At 42.4% G+C, this 22,134-nt stretch overlaps 2 protein-coding genes across 3 annotated transcripts in view; one reads left to right on the forward strand and one right to left on the reverse strand.

Moving 5' to 3' along the window:
• Positions 1-15,215, forward strand: part of BMP6 (bone morphogenetic protein 6) — a 384,691-nt gene extending 369,476 nt beyond the window's left edge. The window contains 2 exon segments of the mRNA XM_029590627.1: positions 14,136-14,246; positions 14,372-15,215. Of these exon segments, the coding sequence (XP_029446487.1) occupies positions 14,136-14,246; positions 14,372-14,521 (261 nt within the window). The 3' untranslated portion in view covers positions 14,522-15,215.
• Positions 15,216-21,309: 6,094 nt separating this feature from the next.
• The window catches only part of TXNDC5 (thioredoxin domain containing 5), an 80,031-nt gene continuing 79,206 nt past the window's right edge, over positions 21,310-22,134 (reverse strand). For both annotated transcript variants that reach the window (XM_029590629.1, XM_029590628.1), the window contains exon 10: positions 21,310-21,815. In XM_029590629.1, the coding sequence (XP_029446489.1) occupies positions 21,693-21,815 (123 nt within the window). In that variant the 3' untranslated portion in view covers positions 21,310-21,692. The remainder of the gene's footprint in view (positions 21,816-22,134) is intronic.

Below are 22,134 nucleotides of genomic sequence, written 5' to 3' on the forward strand. Positions count from 1 at the left end.
ACCAGTGGGAAGGAGGAAGGGTAAGATTACCCTGATTTCTAGTAGGTCGATCGTAAATGCTTGTTTCCTTTAGTAATAAGTGAGCGGTTCATTTTGTTGGGAGGCTGAAAAGTTGGGGGACTGTGCCCATGGAAAATGGTAGTAATCTACTCTCAAAATATTCCTAAAAGTACATTCTTTACCTTTTGTTACCCCAAATACTTTTGGGCCTAATACAAAAGCCTCAGAGCTGGTGGTTGTGTCCTGCATACGAGAGAACTAATAATAAGATATCAGAGCACAATATCTGTTTATAAACCAGTCTAAATGATAGAGGATCTAGGGATGGGCAGTAGGATATCCTATGAAAGGTTTCTAGCCATTATTCCTCTTATGTGTTAAGGCTCCCCTTGAAGAGATAAACAAGAAATGCTAAAGTTCAAAGGAAGATTAAGAGCGGGAAGGTTTTTTTTTTTAGAAAAATCATTTTAGCATTCCTTGCATTTCCTTTGTCAAAATAGTGGCTACAAAAAAGATACAACTGGCCACCTGCTCACCCTAGGCCAAGCTTGGGCCTGGTAGCCCAAAGCCTCCTTCTCCCAAACTTCTCCAAAGGAAGATTCAAAGGAAAGGCCTGACTGGCCAACCAGCTCCTCCCTCCTCCTGCACCTCAGCTCCAGCCTCTCCACCCCTCTTCCATCCTCTTCAAGCCAAGACTCTTTCTCCCAGCTGGACGCCCCTCCGAAAAAAAAAACCAAGCAGGAGCTCAGAAATAGCAATTCAGCTTCCGCTCTGTCCAGGGTTGCTCCAACATCAACACTGGTCATGTAATCTACAAGTGCTCTTACAGCAACACTAAACGTGCTAGGAGCTGGACGCTTGTTTTGAACTCCTGGCTGTGCTGTGGTCCACTTAGGGCAGAAGGCATATGCTTGGCTTGACAGGGAGGCAAAGGGGGAGGGGGGGGTAGATGGAGGGTTTGAAGATAAGTTATTGTTTTAGGGGAGGTGGGGGTGCTGATCAGCCACATCGGTCTTATACTTTGAAGCTTCTGTTGGGGGGAGGGTTGGGGAATTGGGCTGTCAGGCCCTAGCTTAGACTCACTCCCATGGCCATTTAACTTGGAATGTTCTTTTGAAAATAGCACGTTAAGCTTTAAATGATCCAGGAACACGTTCCCAGATAACTTTTAACCTGGCCCCTCCAGATGGCTACAGTTAGCCTAAAAAACTGGCTCGGCTTACTCATTCCTGACCTTCCAAATCTGAAGAGAAGGAAGCAGAGAGGAAACAATTACTACAAAGAGGATATTCTCAAAGGGGGGGGGGGGGGGTCACTGTAAGTCTTTTAGCAACCCAAAAAAATTGTTTAGTAACAAGGGCTTGATTTTCACACAATTATATATCTATAGAGAGCACTCACATGAACTCTGGTCTGGATCTGCTGGGGCTACTACTGGAGACAGCGTGCTCGGCGATCCTGGTGCAATATGAATAAGTTCATTCCTTCCAAAGTTTCTATCTAATCTATTTTAGAATTTTTTTGTTCAAGAGTCTTGATATACAGTATGCCTCACTTCAAGTATATTAAGAGCAACAGCCTCTACAATTATAGGCGATACTCCATTAAGTCATCCAGATGTTACTTGTTTTGTTGTTGGTTTTTTTGTTTTAAAAGGGCATTGAAATTGAAGCCACCATGTTTTCTTTCCTAATTTTTCCTTGGGCTTTGAATATTGTGTTGAATGCTTTAATGAAGCACCCTTTTGAACCTTTAAACTCTTGCCAGTTTATATTTTTGGAACCAAGTTGTATTTTTTTTTATGACAATTGGTTCAGCGAGTAGAGTGAGATTAAATCTGTCCTCTTACTTCTTGTAGACACTTCGCCCAAGACTTTTTTTTTTTTTATGCACAGCTACTTCCTTTAATCTCAAAGGTCAACTATTTTCATATTAATCAAGAAACTGTAGTACCATCCCTTTTGTCTGAAGCCTCAAAACTGAACAAAGAATTTTATTTTAGATATCCCAAGAGGCCTAAAAATCTATTTACACAGAACTAAAGATTCCAAAAGACTGAACATCTTAGTCCTATAGGATTTAATAAGAGTTTTCCTAGCAATCACTACTTCCGATTTCAGATGAATCAGATCCAGTATAGTAGAACCATACTAAAGATCTAACAAGCTTCCTACCTCCTTCTTAAAAGTCCACTAAAAAGCTATTTCATATGCTGAAAAAGCACAAGCTGCCCTTGAGGAAATTGACAGCATGCAGTTCCAATCACACATTCATAAACCAATACAGAATAAACAAATGGTCTTCTGCAGCAACACAACTTGGAAGTTTTTCTAATCAATGCAAACTCTTAACAGGTAAGGACATTTCTCCTTAATACCCTTACCCTTTATCCTGCTACACCAGACCAGCCCTGACGAGTGGATTATTTCCCCCTACCAGCAGATGAGGCAGACAAAACTATTTTCCTGTGCGACATCACAGCCACTACTTAGCAGGTGGTGCTAGCAGCAGGAATCTAGTATCCTTCTGCCAAAGCTTCTGCTTAAACCCCGTCAATTAAAAAACAATCAAATATCAATGTGAAAATGAAGACGTTTCCCTGCAATCTGGATCAGATGGTTTTCTTTTCTGTTTCTTCTCTCTAACACCAATGAAAAGAAGGTGAAATCTTACTCAACCATATAACAATCCATCTAAAATAATAAAGTCTTGCTTCCCGGGTGGGTCCTGGACTGGTGTAGCAGGACTAATGGAAAGGAAATTAACAGGTAAAGAAATTTCTCCTTTCATCTCATCCAGCTATACCAGTCCAGCCCTGACGAATGGGACATTCCAAAGCTTCCTCTACCTGTGCCAGGCCATCCAACTGATAATGCTTTACAGAAGTGTGCAGCAAAAACCAAGTGTCTGCTGTGCAAATGGCAGCTGGTTCAAGTGCATGCACCTCCGGCCAGGACACAGACTGAGCCTGGGTGGAATGCATACACACCAGCTCGCGGGGGCTTCCTGCCCTTTGGTATATAAGCTGACTCCACCCTCTCCTTTATCCAGCGAGCCAGCATAGCCTTGGAGGATGCCTTCCCCTTACATGGACCTCCAAAAAGGTCAAATAATTTGTCCAACTTGCAGAAGACATTAGTAACCTCCAAGTAAAGTTTGAAAAGCCTCTTGCCGTCCAAGCACCTGAGAGAATACTCTGGTCCATACTTTTCCCAGGCAAAAGCCAGAAGGGAAACCGGCTGATTGATGTGAAATGCCAAGTTAACCTTTGGAAGGCAGGATGGCACTGGTCAAAAAACCACTATGTTCGACGAAATTACCCAAAAAGAGTCTCAACAAGATAAGGGCTTGCAAATCAGAGACCCGCCATGTGGAACAGATCGCAACCAGAAAGGCAATTTTCTGAGAGCTTCTAAGATGGCGCCCTGAACAGACGCGTGTAGAGGGAGCTCCTAACTTTTCCCCTTAAACTATTTCCAGCATGCCGCACACAAAGCGGAAAGCCAGGGTTCGATGTGGAGAGAGTTCCTCCACACCGACCGAGGCTTCCCAGCCATGTATAGGCAGCTTCTTCGCCGCGCTTCCCCCACCAACGCTGGGAGACCTGGTCGCTGAAGGGGACACCGAGGAGCGAGGATATCCCCCTCTGACCGAATTATCACTGAGTCCTGGCTCACCGGTCAGACCGCCGCCGCCGGACCGCCGAGAAGATCTAAGGCAGTTGGAAGCTGCCCCCCCCCCTCCGAGGAGTACAACGGAGGGGCAGTGCTGGAGCCGCATGTGATGACATCGGGGAGACCTGCCGATCTGGAGCAGGGCAGACCGGGTCAAACGAGAAGGAGTGGAGGATGTGGATTCGGAGCCAGCTTCAGGAGGACGCCCGTTGAGATCGAACAAAGGCGCCGGTGAAGTAGTAAGTGGGGGAAGGGAAGCTGAGCCTCAGGAAGTCGAACACTCTGTGATAATGGCTGCCCCGTGGGAAATAACTTTGACTATGATCTGGAATGCGCTCAAATCTTTAGAGACTGCCATTACAGCTTTATCAAGTGATGTGCAAAGTATAAAAATACAATCTGAACAAAATGTTTTGGAATTAGCCACTCAAAAAGAAAAAATGGGAAAAATAGAAGAATGGATGGATGCGGCAGAGAAAATTCAGGCAAATTTGGTTAAAAGTGATATAGAAGCTAGTAAGAGATTAGAAAGAATTGAAAATAATTTGAGAGCTCACAATCTCAGGTTTATTAATTTTCCTGTTTTCAGAAATATTGCTCCGTTAGATATTTTCAAATTGTATGTCTCTCATGTCTTAAAAATTCCTAAAGAAATTAGACCGGTGGTTACAAAAGCTTATTATCTTTTTCCCTCTAACCCTACTCAAAGTAACCAGGAAGAAATATCTTTGCCTGATTTAACAACACTTCTGAACTCGTCGCAAGAAATGGTGGTCACCCAAAGGAGGCCATTATTAGTTTCCTTTGCATTTTTGATGGACAAAAATAATGTCTTTAAGCAGTATTTCAGAAACAACCAAACGTTATTCTTCGACCAAAAGATTTGGTGCTATCCGGATCTAATTAAACAGACACAACAGCGAAGAAAACTATTTCTTAACATGAGAGTGGAAGTTCTCCAGAAGGGGGGAACTTTCAAGCTCCAATTTCCATGCAAATGCCATATAAAACTTGGGGAACACAGATATATATATTTGGAACCTGCTCATTTAAGAGACTTTCTGGACTCTCAAACCAACCCCCAGTAATGCTTACTACTTTGGTGAAATCGTAAAGAAAGGTGGAGGGTTTCAGGGCGCTTTCTCTGTTTGCCTGTTTGTACTAATTTCAAATTGAATGCTCCTTGTTTCTGCTCTCCCGCTATTTCTTTTATTAAGATTGAGTACAAATAAGACTATTGCCTTTTTGAAAATTAGTATTGGTTAAATAATTTCATTATACTTGTACTTGAGATATTTCTGTCAAGTATTTACTTGTTTATATTCTTAAAATGCAATAAATTAAAAAAAAAAAAAAAAAAAAGGCAATTTTCTGCGACAAGTCCTACAATGAAATCTGCTTCAGAGGCTCAAACGGGGGGCCTCCATTAGGGTTCTTAACACTAGGTTGAGATCCCATAGAGGCACAATGGGTGAAAAAGGGGATGTAACCTTTTCACGCCCCTCAAAAAGCAGACCATATCCAAGTGAGCTACTACAGACACCCCGGCTAGCATGAAATAGCTGTCACCTGCATCTTTAGAAAGTTCAGGGCCAGCCTTCCCTGAAGGAAGGCTAAAATACAGAAAACCACAGCCCGCCACGGGGACTTCTCCCTGGACTCCAGAAGTATTCGGTTGCCAGACCTGAATGTAAGCCAAGGAAGAGGATCATTTCCGGAAGTTAAGCAGTGTGGATATTACTGCTGAAGAATACACCTAACTGCAGAGCTATTTTGGCACAATAGCCAGTCTGTAAGACGGAATAGATCTGGATCCTCCATGACCATAGGCCGCTGAGCAAGGAGACCCTGTATTCTTGGGAGGTGAAAGGGTTGGTTCATCTGGTGCCGGACATGATCCGCATACCAAGGCCTGTGCAGCCAGTCTGGAGTCACCAGAATGACTCTGTTGCTTTCCAGCTCTATCGACTGCAGCAGTCAGCCTACAAGTGCCCACAGAGTAAAGCATACAGAAGGTTCCCCTCCAGCCAGGGCTGAACTAGGGCATCAATGCCCATCGACCCTTGCTCTCTCTTTGCTAAAGAAATGGCCAACCTTCACGTTCTGCCAGGTCGCCATCAAGTCTATCTGAGGACGACCACATCTGCGACAAATCCTGCAAAAGACTATCATGGTCAGCTCTTATTCTGAGGGCTGTAGTAAAGTGCAGCTGAGGAAGTTGGCCTGGATATTCCCCAAGCTGTAATGTGTGCCACTGTAAGGAGCTAGAAATTCTTCTCCACTCATGAGAAAAGGAGCGAAGTCTCCACCGACACGCCACGACTCCTGGTTCCCCCTGCACATTCACATACGCCACCACAGTGGCACTGTCAGAGAGGCCCCAAGCAGCGGGAGGAAATGGAAGAGAGTCAGGTGAATCACCCTGGTTTCCAACCAACTGATGGACCACGAAGACTCTTCTGGAGACCAAATCACCTGATTCTGGCAATGAGCCCCCCCCCCCTTCCCAACTCAAGAACCTTGTGTCCGTCGTGACCAAAATCCAATCCACTGTGGTTAAACTGATGCCTCTCAGTAAGTGAGTGGGTACCAACCACCAGTTCCACAACTGGCAGACCGCTGTGCTCAAAAGAAGGTGAACTCCTTAATTCTGTAACTTTGGAAACCACCGAGTCAGGAGCGATGCCTGGAGAGGGCGCAAATGAGCCCTGACCCATAGAACCAAGTCAAGAGTCACCACTATCAGTCCAAGTACACCTAGATAATTCCATGCCGAGGGAATGAAGAGTTGCAAGAAGTCCTGAATGAGACTGAGTATTTTTCACTCTGTCATTTATGAGAAACACCTACCTAAATTGTGTATCGAACAGCACTCCTAGTCCTAGATACTTCAGAGACTGCATAGACTGCATAGACTGCAGGGAACTTTTGGTGAAATTGACTACCTGGTACAAATTTTCTAAAAACCATAGCACCCAACAAGTCACGTGCTCCGCCTCCTCGCGAGTTGATGCCCGAATTAACCAATTGTCAAGATACAGGTGCACTGGAATTCCCTTGCTGCCACCACCATGACCATCACCTTGGTGAAGACCCATGGAGCAGTCATGAGACTGAAAGGTAATGCTTGGAACTAAAAATGTTCTTGAAGTACACAAATATTACTGCTGGAGCAAGTACTGCGCTCAGCAAATATCAGTACATACACAACAAGCGCAGGAAAATTTCTTGATGGTCAATTTTTTAAATTCCAATTAAGCATTTCATATATGGCAACTCCACTGTATATAAATCAATCCTTTTTAAAGGGTCCCCCTTCGCCAATCAGGCTGCGTCGGGAGAGACAGTATTTTAAATGACACCAATCTGTAAGTACAAACACAAGTATAAACGACCAAACATATTACAGGGCCAGCCAGAGTAAGTTCTCAGTCCATAAAATTTTACATAACATATTACACATACTGGTGTTCCAAACTGTATTGCTTCACAGGGAGTGCGAATAACTTACAACACAGCAAGATTTAAACGCTGACTTTTTTTGGCGCAAAAGGCGCACCAATCAGAAGGGCAGACATTACATCCAATCAGAGCAAGGTTCTTAGACTCAGATGAAATAACCCCATTCAAGCTCCATGTTGAGACCCTTTGGAGCCACAGTGTCCAAGATATAAATCCATCTCTGTTCTTTTCTTATAAGAATGTCAGAATAATTCCCACCTCACAGGGGAGGCGTAATCAGATCAAGTATAAAGAACTTTAAATCTGTAATCGAGGGAGATAGTAGGGTCCAATGATCAACAAGTGATGCATTTTCCTGATGGTTCTTAATATTAGAACGATGTTCTATAATACAGGTTTTGATCATGCGAGAGGTTCCTGATTACATATACTACCCCCGATGGTCGGGTTAACAAAAGATGACAGTGTAAAGGTGTGTGGGCATATGGAACAATGACCACAAGGTTTATGTATACCAATATTTACAGAGGCATTCTGAGACTAATGGCCCAAAAGTACTAGTGTGTCTCAAAGATTTTTCCCTTTCCCTCTCCAGTAGGGAATTGGAATTAAAAAACTGATCATCAAGAAATTTTCCTGCGCTTGTTGTGTATGTACTTGAAGTACACAAAACCACAGGAACTGTTGATCCCTGGCTTGAATGAGGATATAAAGATAGACCTCCAACAGGTTCAGGGAGCACAGGAACTCCCCCTGCCATACTGCCGCCAGAACAGACCTCAGAGTTTCCATATGGAAAAACAGAACTCGCAGACAGCGGTTCACACTCTTGAAATCCAGGATGGGCTGGAAGGACCCATCTTTTTCAGGGACTATGAAGTAAATAGAGTACTGACCTCTACCTGGCTCCGATGGAGATACTTTGACCACTGCCCGCAAGAGCTGCAGTTTCAGGAGGGTCTTGCAAGCCACTCTCTGTTTAGCTGGAACAGAGCAAGAGGAGACCATGAAGGCTTCTCAAAAAGGGCAATGTAGATAACAAGGCACAACCAGCACTAATGATCTCCAGTACCCACTGATCGGTCATTATATGAGTCCACTCTCTGTAGAATTCCTGTAGGTGCCTATCACAGGTGTCAACAGAGCGCGAACCTGCAGAATTTCATGAAGAGGCCCTAGCAGCTCCTGAAGCAGAGCCAGCATCTTCTCTGTGTCTTCTGGATCCTGAATATGTAGCAAAGCTGTCACCAAAAGATTGCCTACCAGACAATACAGTCCTGAAGCCTGGAATTGTCCATGACCCTTAACCTCTAGCAAGTGCTGGGGCTTAGAATCACCAAAGTTCTTAACCAACTGGTCCAGATCCTCCCCAACAACAGTTTGCCCTTAAACAGCAACTTCCCCAAGAGTCAGCCGCCCAATTACATTGCCAGAAGAAGCAACATACCATGACAGAGGGCCACCGACAGAACGGAACTCTGTAAGAAATCATATAGAGCACCTGTGAAAAATGCTACTGCGGATTCTATTCTGTTCACCTCTTTGCTCTCTGGAAGTTGTTGGATCCAGCGAAGAAGAGCCAGACCACTAGAGTTGAGCAATTAAAAATCTGCACATCTGTTGCTGAGGATACAAACAAGGACTTCGGAGGAGGCTCCACCTTTCTATTCTGAGTCCTTCAGATACACACCCCCATCCACAGGTATAGTAATATGCCTGGTCACAGCCATATACAAGGCATTCACCATCGGCACCTGAAAAAATTTCTGTAGCGCAGTCTGTGGAAGGGGGTAAAGCCATTGCAAGGAGGATGACCCACCCCCCCCCCCCCCCGGCCCAACTCTAGGGACTCTCATTCCTTCAACATCATCTCCTCTACCTCCGGATGGCGTGGGAAGGCGGTAGTGGTTTTACATTTAACCTTAACAATGGAGTCCCACACAGGAGCCTCCTGTGGCTTCAACTCATCCAAAGATACGGAATTATATGATCAATCAAAAATCCAATCTCTTCCTGGTGGCTGGATGGTTGAATCATATTCCGAGCCAGGGGAATCTCCCCCTCCTCTTGGAACGCAGAGCATCCAGGCTCCTCCGACCCGTAGGGTCCTTCCACCTCGATTGCCGGCCGCACCCTCTTAATGGGGACTGGGGGAAGGAACCAAGCTAAGACTTTTGTAGTCCAAGAAAAGGCCCCCCCTGGGGCCGACACAAGATGTGTCCCCCTGCAAAAGCCCCACTAGAGGAATAGTCGGTACCAAAACCGAAAGGCCTTCTGGTTTCTCTCCCACTCTCAGCATTGCTCCAGAGACTGAGTGCACCTGTCTGCAGGCCATGTGGCAAACTGCATGTCAGACCCATCAGAGGACAGCATGACAAAATAAGAGGTGGGTGGTGAAGTGGGCACTAAGCCTGCCATAGAGCAATGGATTACAAACTGCTTAAAAGACAGGAAACAGAGAGTAGGATTAAATGGTCAATATTCTCAGTGGAAAAGGGTAAACAGTGGAGTACCTCAGGGATCTGTATTGGGACCGGTGCTTTTCAATACATTTATAAATGATCTGGAAAGAAATACGACGAGTGAGGTTATCAAATTTGCGGACGATACAAAATTATTCAGAATAGTTAAATCACAGGCAGACTGTGATACATTACAGGAGGACCTTGCAAGACTGGAAGATTGGGCATCCAAATGGCAGATGAAATTTAATGTGGACAAGTGCAAGGTGATGCACATAGGGAAAAATAACCCTTGCTGTAGTTACACGATGTTAGGTTCCATGTTAGGAGCTACCACCCAGGAGAAAGATCTAGGCATCATAGTGGATAATACTTTAAAATCGTCGGCTCAGTGTGCTGCAGCAGTCAAAAAAGCAAATAGAATGTTAGGAATTATTAGGAAGGGAATGGTTAATAGAACGGAAAATGTCATAATGCCTCTGTATTGCTCCATGGTGAGACCGCACCTTGAATACTGTGTACAATTCTGGTCGCCGCATCTCAAAAAAGATATAGTTGCGATGGAGAAGGTACAGAGAAGGGCAACCAAAATGATAAAGGGGGTGGAACAGCTCCCCTATGAGGAAAGGCTGAAGAGGTTAGGGCTGTTCAGCTTGGAGAAGAGACGGCTGAGGGAGGATATGATAGAGGTCTTTAAGATCATGAGAGGTCTTGAACGAGTAGATGTGACTCGGTTATTTACACTTTCGAATAATAGAAGGACTAGGGGGCATTCCATGAAGTTAGCAAGTAACACATTTAAGACTAATCGGAGAAAATTCTTTTTCACTCAACGCACAATAAAGCTCTGGAATTTGTTGCCAGAGAAGGTAGTTAGTGCAGTTAGTGTAGCTGGTTTCAAAAAAGGTTTGGATAAGTTCTTGGAGGAGAAGTCCATTAATGGCTATTAATCAATTATACTTAGGGAATAGCCACTGCTATTAATTGCATCAGTAGCATGGGTTCTTCTTAGTGTTTGGGTAATTGCCAGGTTCTTGTGGCCTGGTTTTGGCCTCAGTTGGAAACAGGATGCTGGGCTTGACTCTTGGTCTGTCCCAGCATGGCAATTTCTTATGTTCTTATGAGAAGGTGCACGCCAGACACACCAGGCCTTTTTCCGACATGGCATATCCCACAAGCATTATAATGCTGGTCACTGTGGACGGGCCTGTCCATCTCTTCCCCTACTTGCCACGAGCCACCACAAGGTGAACCCCCCCCTGCTGTCCTCTTCCCCTAACAGCCAAGAGCCGACCACAAAGCACCAGACAGCTCCTTAATCCTGCAACCTCACATCCTGCTGGCAGTGAGTGGGGATCTCATTTTTTTCTTTTGTTTTTAGTCCAACTGCCAGGGGGAGAGGGGAGAGGAAGAACAGAGCAGGAGGAAACCTTATAAGAAATAAAAACATAACTTGACTTACTGACGAGGGTCCATCAAGCCCAGCATCCTGTTTCCAACAGTGGCCAATCCAGGTTACAAGTACCTGGCAAGTATCCAAACCTTAAATAGATCCCATGTTACTGATGCCAGTAATGAGCAGTGGCTATTCCCTAAGTCAACTTGACTAATAGTTTATGGACTTCTCCTCCAGGAATTTATCCAAATGTTTTTTAAAACCAACTACTCTGACTGCCTTAGCTACATCCTCTGGCAATAAATTCCAGAGGATGTGGTTAAGACAGAATACCAAAACAGAGCACTTATCTGGCTTTTTTTTTTTTTTTTTTTAAATGCCAACACACTGCTCCACTGCAAAGCTCAACCAAGCACCCCTAAAAGGGGCTGGGAGTCACGAATGTGCTGGCATTGTTGGCAGGGCCAGTGCAAGGGTATTAAGCATCCTAGGCAAATCTTCTGCCTTGCGCCCACCCCACTCCCCAGTCCAGACCCCGGTTCTGGTCCTGACATCATTCTCTCAGACAGGCCCCCTCTCTTACACCACTTAGGTTTATTTATTTAGTTTTATATACCGTCCGGTTTTGCCATCACAACGGTTTACAAAGTATCGGTTTAACAGAGTGTACAGAAATTCACGTGCTTGTTAACATTGTTATCGTAGTCATAAGCATAGTTCATTTGATAAACTGTACCGATTAGTTACGTTCCTTGGATTGGTTCTTCATGTTTATATGTAGCAGAGTCATTGGGTGTTTTGGTATGCTTTAGTGAACATCCAAGTTTTTATTTCTTTTTTGAAGGTTTTTAAGTTTTGCTGTGTTCTCAGTTCGGTGGGGAGGGTGTTCCAGAGTTCAGGGCTTCCTAGGGAAATGGCTCTCTTCCGAGTTGATGTAAGTTGTATGTGGCATGTAGGTGAAATTTTTAATAGACCTTTGTTAGCTGACCGGAGATTTCGGTTTGGTGAGTGTAGTTTTATGGATGCACTTAGCCAGTTTGTTTGTTCTTCATATATTATTTTGTGTATTATGGATAGTATTTTGTAGTCTATCCTGAATATTATTGGGAGCCAGTGTAGTGAGATGAGAGTTGGAGTAATGTGATCGTATTTTTTTGTTCCTGTGAGTATTCTGGCGGCTGTATTTTGAAGGATTTAGAGAGGTCGGCTGGTGGTGAGAGGTAAGTTGAATAGCAGGGAGTTGCAGTAATCCAAGGTTGGAGAAGATGAGTAGTTAGAGGACTGTTCTGAAGTCATTGGGGGAAAAGGAAAGGTTTTAGATGTCGTAGGGTTAGGAGTATGTGATATCCGTCTTTGATTTTCACGGAGATGTGGTTCTTAAAGGATAGTTCCTTGTCGATTATGACTTCTAGGTTGCGGGCATGGGTGACAGGTGAGATTGCAGTCTTTTGATTCATTATGTTGAGAGGTGGTAAGTTTGTAGGGTTGTTCTTTCTATCCAGCATGATTATTTCTGTCTTATTGGCGTGATGTGCTCTATACAAGTCTTACCAGAGATCACTTGGGCGGCTGAGTTCTGAAGCAGCTGCAATAATCTAAAAGTGGCAGAATACATGCCTGAACAATTAACCAGAAGTCAGATTGATCTAGATGTTTCAAACCACACAGCACTCTTAATTTAAAAAGCCCAGATTGTATAACAGTTTTGATATGAGAGTGGAACTACAGGTTTGAGTCAATCCGAACTCCCAAGCTTCTAATAGATGTTCCTTGTCTCATTCACACATGCACCCTTACACAAGCTCCCCCCACTCTCTCAGTAACCCCATTGCTCTCTCATACACACACAATTCCTGTCATTCACTCACTTATTCACGTTCACACACACACACACACACACAGGTGCCACTCGCAGCCTGCTGATTCTCTACTCCTCTTGGCTGTGAGTGGAATGGGCTCAGTTTGCTGCCCCACATGGTTGTTCTTTGCCATCCCCTAATTGCTGGCACTTTAGGAGACCACTTAATTTGCCTATTGGGGCACGCCCTCCCTAACTGCTGGCCTAAGCCAGTGGCCTGGCTCTGGGGTCCGATCAAGCTCCAACATTGGGCTGCTGCACCAACCCAGACCCACCAGCTGCTGGAGGTAGAAAATACTGGATTCCTGCTCCTAGCACAACCTCCTAAGCAGAGGCTGTAATGTCACACAAGCAAACAGGTTGGTCTGCCTCCATCTGCTGGTAGGGAGAAATAACCTACTTTTAGGGCTGGACTGGTGTAGCAGGACGAGATGGAAGCTACTGCTTTTGTAAGTGTGTGGTACGTACTGGGGTGGGAAGAGCAGAATTGAAATTTTCTCTTACCATCAAATTGTTCTGTTAATTCCCACACCAGTCTACACCATCCCTTCTATCTTTATAAATCTATCTTCTCACAAATAGCTATATTGTGACAAGGCATTTATTGGCAGGAAACAGGGTACACTTTAACTATCTTCCCTCAAATTTTCCAATCAAGATATCCTAATCTAAAGAACTGAACTGAAACAGAAATGGCCATGAGCACGTCATTCTGAAGCTCACATTTCAGGAGACTGCAGAAGGGAAAAGCCATTGGTCACATACTCTGTAGATACAGATAATCCATGGGATAGACTGCTTTGCATATGGTCTATCCTTAACTCCCATATTCAGATTTTACATACATTAAAGTCACAACTAAGCTTTTAAAATTGTTCCCCAAAATGTATACATAATATAAATGTGTAATCAACTCCTCCATTGGTTTCTAGGACTCTATGCCAAATATTTGTGTGGGGGCTGAATGAGAGGAGTTAACTTGGTCTACATTCTGGTTGGAAATACTTCACCCACTGATGTAGGGTTATGGTGGCATTGAAACATGCATCACGTAATTGCTTCATACATTGTAGTAAATTGGACAAGGGATTTTGCACGTTTTAATGAGATCTCTCTCTATCTAGAAGATTATGGAAAGATTTACTCTGTCAGCAAAGGTCTTATTGTGAGATATTTAGTTTCTGCTATTTAAAATGTTATCTGCTTGAGCAGACTTACAATTGGTATGTTGTAGCTTTGGCAATTAAAATCTGAAATTAAATTGTTTTCATTTTTTACAAAAGGATTGGATAATTGCACCAAAAGGATATGCTGCAAATTACTGTGACGGTGAATGTTCTTTCCCACTCAATGCACATATGAATGCCACAAATCATGCAATTGTCCAGACCTTGGTGAGTACAGTATGAAATCAGATTTTATTCTGTTTCCTACTACTTTGCATTCTTTATTGGAAAAGTCAAATTAAATAAAAACTCAGCCATAATAAATGCTATATTTGTCCTTTTGTTCACCACAGGTCCATCTTATGAATCCAGACTATGTCCCAAAACCTTGCTGTGCACCTACCAAGCTAAATGCTATCTCCGTACTTTACTTTGATGACAATTCTAATGTCATTTTGAAAAAATACAGAAACATGGTGGTGAGAGCTTGTGGATGCCATTGACAAAATATAAATAAAGTTTAAATAATAAATAATATATTCTCCAAGAAGATATCCGCTATGCAACTCTATCCAGTTTTTAGAACGTCTTTGAAGAAGAGCAACTTAAGTGCTGCTGAGAGTTGGTCAACTTTTAAAACACCAGATGTTTTGGAGAAATTTCTGTTTGTGCCTTAAGACTTAGCCAAGGGCCTTCAACTGTGCTTGCCCACTCAGTAATGTGAGAAATAACTGGGTTTACTTTCTTTTTGGGAAATTCAATTTCACAACTAGAGGGGACGGTGATCTTTACTTTAAGATAATGTGATCTATCTTTAAGGCTTACAAAAGGGAGAAGTCTGCCAAAATAAGGTTTTAAGAGTTTATTTTTGGGTAGCTTGGATCAAGCTGTTTGTGGTTTTTGTACATGTATTAATGAACTATAGGAAAATTGAAATCTAGGACCTTGTTATTAGTAACAATCTGTGCCAACTGGCTAATATTCTCCAGCCACACTCCAACATCATGTGGATGATTCTTTGTAAGAACTGGGAAGAACGTTGAAAATAATTTAGATTTCACCCAGAGACTTTTGTGGAAAATAAATGATCTTCATATACTTTGTGCTATGTTTTAAATCCTGCCTCCTAGAAGCCAAGATGCCTTTAATCTAAAAGAATAATGTGCTAATTCTTACTTTCCCCCCAAATATTCCTGATTAATATAAAAAAAAATGTATTTAAATTCATCTAGGTGCTGGTCAAAGAAAGAAATCTAACATCTTCTGTTACAGAAGGAATTTGTAAATTCTGACTGGAATGTAATTAACCACACTGGCTTACGTGTGGGCTGTCCATAAACAAGAATGAGAAATTTGTACACAAACTAATTTAAGAATGTGGTCAATTTAACTCAGCAACAGGTTTACTTACATGTTTAGCTTTCTTTAAAACACTATTTCTAGCCCTCAACACTGAAGTGAATGTGTGTAGTGAGCGGCTGACTGCAGTTTGATTCATAGGTGTGTGTAAACTTTGGTTATCACAGGATCTTAAGAGAATTTTTGTCTTTAACATAGCCACAACCTGCAGCAAGGCTGACCAGTAAGCTTCACATTCTCCATCTGTGTTTGTTTCACCTCTTAAGTATTTATTACTGTAATATAATATTAAAGAATCCCAAAGATGACAAAAAAAATTAAATATGTAAATTCAAAATCTGAACCTTACCCTAGTGTTCTTTACTTTGAGTTTCCAACTGTTGGTTTACCATGATGAAAGAGTACCACACATTAGGACCCATACATATGTCACAGGAATACTGCACTGTAGTTTCATGGGGGAAGAAAATAGTGTCCATTTTGAGCAGCTATTGGCATCTGGTTTACAAAGCATCAACACTGCCATCTGTGAGAATGAGTGAAGTAAAAAACAGGCTCAATCAAGCCCAGTTATGAATATGCAGTAAATGTCAAGTGTCTCTCCTGTGCACATTCTTGCCTTAACCAAACAAGAATTCCCATTTCATCACTTTTGAATCCCTCTCCCCATGGTAGATTTTCTTCTTCTGGCCAGACATGTTTCTGAAGTAAAATTCTGTGTCTTTTAGTGCTTTTGTGAGGCTACAGAAGGAGCAAGGCAAGACAGAAAAAGACTTTCTGTGAAAAAACAATATTCTAAAGAAAAATTTGAGGAGAGATATGTCTGTGCTTCAGCTCGGACAAAAAATGACTGAGGAGGCTCATGAGGCAACACCTGTGTGGGAACTCCTGCACATACTCAGCAGAGCTCAAAGCTCTACAAGCTTGGCGAGAGAAGTCTAAATGGTGCTATTGGATGACATCACCACATGTAATGGCCAACAGCCTGCTTATCAATGGAAAACCTATGCATATTTGAAAACATAATGGTTACTTTGACTAGTGCATGCTGCATAAGAGCCAAGAGCCAAAAGCAGATAGATATGACAACTGCAATATTTTCATCTTTTCACATTAAGACAGTAAGTTTAAAACACGTGTATATGGGCACGAGTGGACATACACTGGAATTTTAAATCTTCTGTGTAGTTGCATACGTATGATTTAAAATATGTCTACTGCACATTAAGTATGCTTCTAATTTTAAGCCATTACTTGAACAAATGTATTTCACGTATCTTCCTTAGGACTTTGTCAGCTTTAATGTGCACAGGTAGGCGGATTTTAAAACATGCTCGTGCAAAGTACATTCCCAGTTTTACTAAGTAGTTCACCAGGTTGCCCAGTCAATCTTGAGGTCATCCAGACCCTCTGGTTCTTCAGCCTGTACCCCCCAGTTGAACTGGACCCCTCACCCCATTGTGTTAAGCATAAACCATGATATCTGCAGTAGTAAATATACACAACCTAAACCATGATATCTGCAGTAGTAAATATACATGGCCAACAAGCTGCTGTGCACCGTGACCTCTGGTTTTAAAATACAGATTTACGCATGCAACTGTTGGCCCTTCCATGCCCATGCACTACCCCTTTTCTGCCCCATTTTTTTGGCTCATGCACACTTATATACTGGCGTAATTAGTGGCTATAAAATCCAATTTGCTTATGCGCAGCCCACATACTCGAGTATATGGGCCTTTTAGCGTGATCACTGCTTTTAAAATTTATCCCCAAGTCTTTAAAATATTGCTTCAAAGATGTGGAGAACAGGTAGGAGTCAAACTACCTAAACCATGCCAAAGGCATCTTTTATTACCTGCTTTATTCCAGCAAGACTGACATAGCAGCCAGTTACTATTATAACCAGAAACGCATAGGGAAGAAAATGAATACACACAAGCTACTTCTCTGCATGTAAATCAATACTATTTGCCCAAAATTACACTAGATATTTGCTTTTAATAGGCTCCACCAAGATCTCAAGTTTAAAAGGACATGTTCACATTATGTTCTAAAATGCAAACTGCTGGCATTAATAGGCATTACCATTACCACAAACTTGAACATGTTTTGGAGGCACTAGACTAACACCCAATGCAATAAAGGGATGAGCACGTCCAAAATACACACCCAAACAACTGCTTAGCCGATAGCAGTCATCAAGTGTAAATTCCATGTAGATGAGGCTATTAGCTATTATCCCTGATGCAGAAAATTCCCCAGTGCCCAATAGGGTACTGGGGAATTATGAGCTTATGAGCTTAAGTTGCTGCTTTGTCCCTCTGCCTTGGTTTTATTTACAAAGGAGCTTACATGCAGGCAGATCTTTATAAGTATCCTTCAGTTCTGGTGTAAAGTTCTCATCTGGGCAAAGTTTATTTTCTTTAGCTGTGACAGTGATTTGGCCTGTCAGTAATCATGTCTGCATCCCTCTTTGGCTATTACAATTCATATTTGGGGCTTTCAGTGGTTAAACATGGGATATCTCCCTACAGGTGCCGATGGCTGCTGCTGGCTCTGGCCTTGATGTGCGGGGCACTTTGCAAACGTATAAGCAGCCTTGCCCCGCACGGCCTCTCCCAGTCCCTGCTTTCCTATGATCTACTCTTTGATATCTGACGGTAGGAGACATGGCCGGACCTGGGGGAAAAACTTGTCAATTCCCAATGTGGATAACGTTTCCTGCACTTTAAATGAAGTGATGAAAGACATAACGTGGGGACGGGTGCAGGGGGAACGAAATTCTGTCTCCAAGCCTTGTGTGTCCCAGCACAGCATCTCCGAAGAATTTTAATGGTACCAAAACATATACGAGCCAGGTCTTTAAAGCAAACACTGATGCTGAAAACACAGATGCAGAAATCCTGGTTTTCCTGTGCCTGTTTGGTTGTTGGGGTGGGGGGTGGGACTGTTCTGAAGTTCCAGAAACATTTCCTCTACGTCTCCTGGGCGCCTGATGTGTTTTCAGCACTAGGGATGCACAATTTATCCCTAGCTTGTCCTTTTTACTGGAGCAGCTCATTTTACGATTATATCAGGCACCCAGGAGAGGTGGATGGGTGCATGTTAGGAAATTGAGCGCTCAGCACGATTGCCCATTTGATTGCATCAGCCCCAGAATTTGAGAGAGAAATATAGATCAGAAAAAGTGAACCCACCTCCCCCCTCTCAAAGCAGCCCTTCTACCAAATCGCTTTCAGATAATTCAGTTGGGAATTACAATTAAGATCCTCCTGTCTGTATTCTTCATTCACTTTTGCAGATATCCATATTTAGATTTTGGTAATGTGCTGATCCTTATCAAAATTCACTGCCAAGTATGTGCCACATGCATTCAGTATGCACAGTACAATTATAGCACAAGCAGTTAACGTGTACCTTGGCAGAGTGTTAGAAACAGAGGGTATGGCTGCGATTTACGGGAACAAATCTAGCTAGTACTGCCGTCTCAAATATAAAATAATAGGCCTAGGACTGTCAACAATACGAGGAAAATCTCTATCTTAATAACCTGCAAATACTTTCCAGGAAAATGCCCAAATAAAATACATTTGATTTGTATTTGTTCCTTGTGTCTGACTCTGTGAAGCAGTGGCTCCTCTGCAGAAATGACTTAACAGCGTGGAACAGTTCTTGTGCTTTGTTTGAAGAGTTATATTCACCTCATCAGAAAAGGCTGCAAGGTAGGTGTGCAATTCCCTGGGCCTGGAAGGAACACTGATGTAACTAAAAAAATGTGGTAATCTGGTGCATTTAGGTACAATTTTCCTGGAAATCATTTTGGATTAGTTATCCATCAACAGCTCAATTATGGTGCAAGCACCAAAAGTAGCACAATATTCGGTTTTTGATCCAACTTGGTCTTGCATAGAGAAGTATGACCTAATGGTTTTCTACCAGAACAGAAAAATCCCTAAAGGTGAAACTCTTAATGACCCCAAAGACACAAAATGAAGCCAACTTTCACCCTTTGTTTTAAAAAAAAAAAAAAAAATCCATTTCAATGCTCATAGTAATAGAGAAAGGCAAGGCCTCGACTTGTGTGTGTGTGCTAAATGCTTTTACCAGTTGTCTGTAACTGACTTATTCAATAGCCCATTTATTTTTGTAAATACAAACTTATTTATTGCAGTTTTCATTGTACATTCATTTTTGTTGTTCAATATTTGCAGAGATTCTTTAAACTTTTTTTTTTTTTAGTTTAGAAAATTTCATAGTGTAAACAATTATACCTCTCTGATTTTAATACAAGAAACTACAGCGGTGAATATTAGGCCACTCATAAGGGTTGTGCTTAATTTCCTTCATGAGAAAAAGCTATTCATCTACACCATGTGAAATCCATAAAGATTCTATCAGCATGGCTAATAGTGGTTTCCTGTTCAGTTGTTTCCTTTATGGCAGGATATGGCTTGATCGAGTACACATCTGCCCTATTCACTATAACCAGCAGCCACATATTAAGCTTTACACACGCTGGCCATTATACCATACTATTTGGAAAGAGAAGGAACAAATGTACCTCGATTTATATCTGCCAGTTCATACGCTCTCTCACCACCTTCTGTTACTGCAGATTATCTTACAGTCAAACAAAACCAAGAAGTTTGAACTTTATGAATGGCTAAGAAAAAAAAATAATAGAAGCTCTACCCTCAAAATATTAAAACAAGGTGGTCCATATTTTCCTTAAAACTGAAACCCTTCTCTAAAGATCATTATTTCCAGATCTACCAATGTGGCACATTAAGCAGAGAAGCAAAAGGCACTGGGCGAGGATACATAGGCAATTTTTGAGATCTTCCTTAAAGCACAATTACTAATCAGATGCAAAAGAAGATGCAAATAAAGCACCCAGGCTGCCTGCCAGGGGAAGTATCTGGAAATAGTAACCCCGCTGTAGGAGAATACAGTTTTGTTTCCAAAGACACAGAACCCCAAACCCCTTTCCCAACCAGTGTGATCTATTCTTCCAATCTCAAAAGGTCAACTAATCATGAAAAAAAATAATAATCATTTTCAAAAAGGGAAAACACTGTTCACTATGAACTCTGCATAAAATGTAAGAACCTTGGATGCAGAGCTAGATTTCCGTAGTATTGTAGAAATGACCCCCAACAAAAAAAAGTTCAGAGAGAGTTCAACATGGCATCATTAATCATATTCAGGCACATTTCAAGTACCATGACTTTCATTATGGCAAAACCTCCCACAAGGAGAGAAATATTAATAAGAAATAAGCAGTTGGCAGTGGTTTGGTATCTTCCAAGGTGGTTTTTTTTTTATCCTTACAGTACTAAAGTTCCTGACTACAGTTATATTAAACAAAACCATACACTTCTATAGGCCTTAATTTAAAAGGCAGCATTTATTAGTACAACTGCTGAGTCATGGGCTACAGTACTGGTAGGCAACGTTCCAAAAAGTAACATGGTCAAGATGAGCTTAGGTCGAAGTAACCAAGCTCTGACCCTGGGATGCACATTAAAAAATAGGTGCAACAAAGAATGCGCAGATTGTTTTAGCGAATTAAGGGCCGGATTTTAAAAGGGTTACACGCATAAGGTACGCGCATAACCCTTTTAAAACGCCCCTGTGCGCGCCGAGCCTATTTTGCCTAGGCTCGGCGGTGCGCGCAAGCCCCGGGATGCGCGTAAGTCCCGGGGCGTGTGGGCGGTCCGGGGGCGTGGCCTATGTCGGGGCCTGCAGCGCCAGCAGACAGCCGGCGCGTGTACGTTACTACTGCCCGGAGGCAGGCGTAACTTTTCGAATAAAGGTAGGGGGGGTTAGGTAGGGGAAGAGAGAGGAAGGTGTGGGGGGTGGAAGGAAAGTTCCCTCCGAGGCCGCTCTGATTTTGGAGCGGCCTCTGAGGGAACAGGCAGCTCGCGCCGACCTCGGATTCCATAAGATACGCATGGCTATGCGCGTATCTTATAAAATCCAGCGTACTTTTGTTTGCGCCTGGTGCGCGAACAAAAGTACGCGCACGCATAGATTTATAAAATCTATCCCTAAGTCTATACAAACAAAATGCACTAACTTAAATATGGCCAATGATCCCAAGTATCAGTTTCCTTTGTTACAATGTCCGCTATTGTAATGTTACAGAAAAAATATACTTAAAACAAAGTTTAAAGAAAAAATAAATGCTTGGAAGATACCAAAATTCAGTACACTTATTTTTTCAAAAGTATCTACTGCTTGAAATCAGTAACTATTTAAAATCAAACACCTGAAAAATACATGAGTGACAGTGGCAGAACAGTCTTTTTGTTACAGCTCATCCCTGGCGTGGCGTGCGACAAATATTTGTAGTGTTTCAAGATCTCTAGCACCACCATGCTCTGCAATTCTTTCTCCAGCCCGGAAAAGTAGCAGCGAGGGGTATCCACGGACCTGTGATTGATCACAAAATTATTAAAAATGGCTGACTCTACAGTACTAACATGACCTACACACTTCAAATCAGTTACTTGCAGTAGGAGAAATTAAATCTCCATCATGAGACAAATTCCTAGCACTTATAAATTTCAGCCCCAAACACTATTACTGTACAACTTAAGTCTATAATTGGCTATATATATATATATATATATGTGTGTGTGTTAAAAAAGGAGCATGGTATCACTAATACAAGGCAAGATTTAGTTTTCTTAATTAATGAGAAAAAGGTAGCCTGCACCAAACTACAAAGTATGAAGCAGCAGCACACTCA

This window comes from Rhinatrema bivittatum, chromosome 2 (assembly GCF_901001135.1).
Source record: "Rhinatrema bivittatum chromosome 2, aRhiBiv1.1, whole genome shotgun sequence".
Lineage (NCBI taxonomy): Eukaryota > Metazoa > Chordata > Amphibia > Gymnophiona > Rhinatrematidae > Rhinatrema > Rhinatrema bivittatum.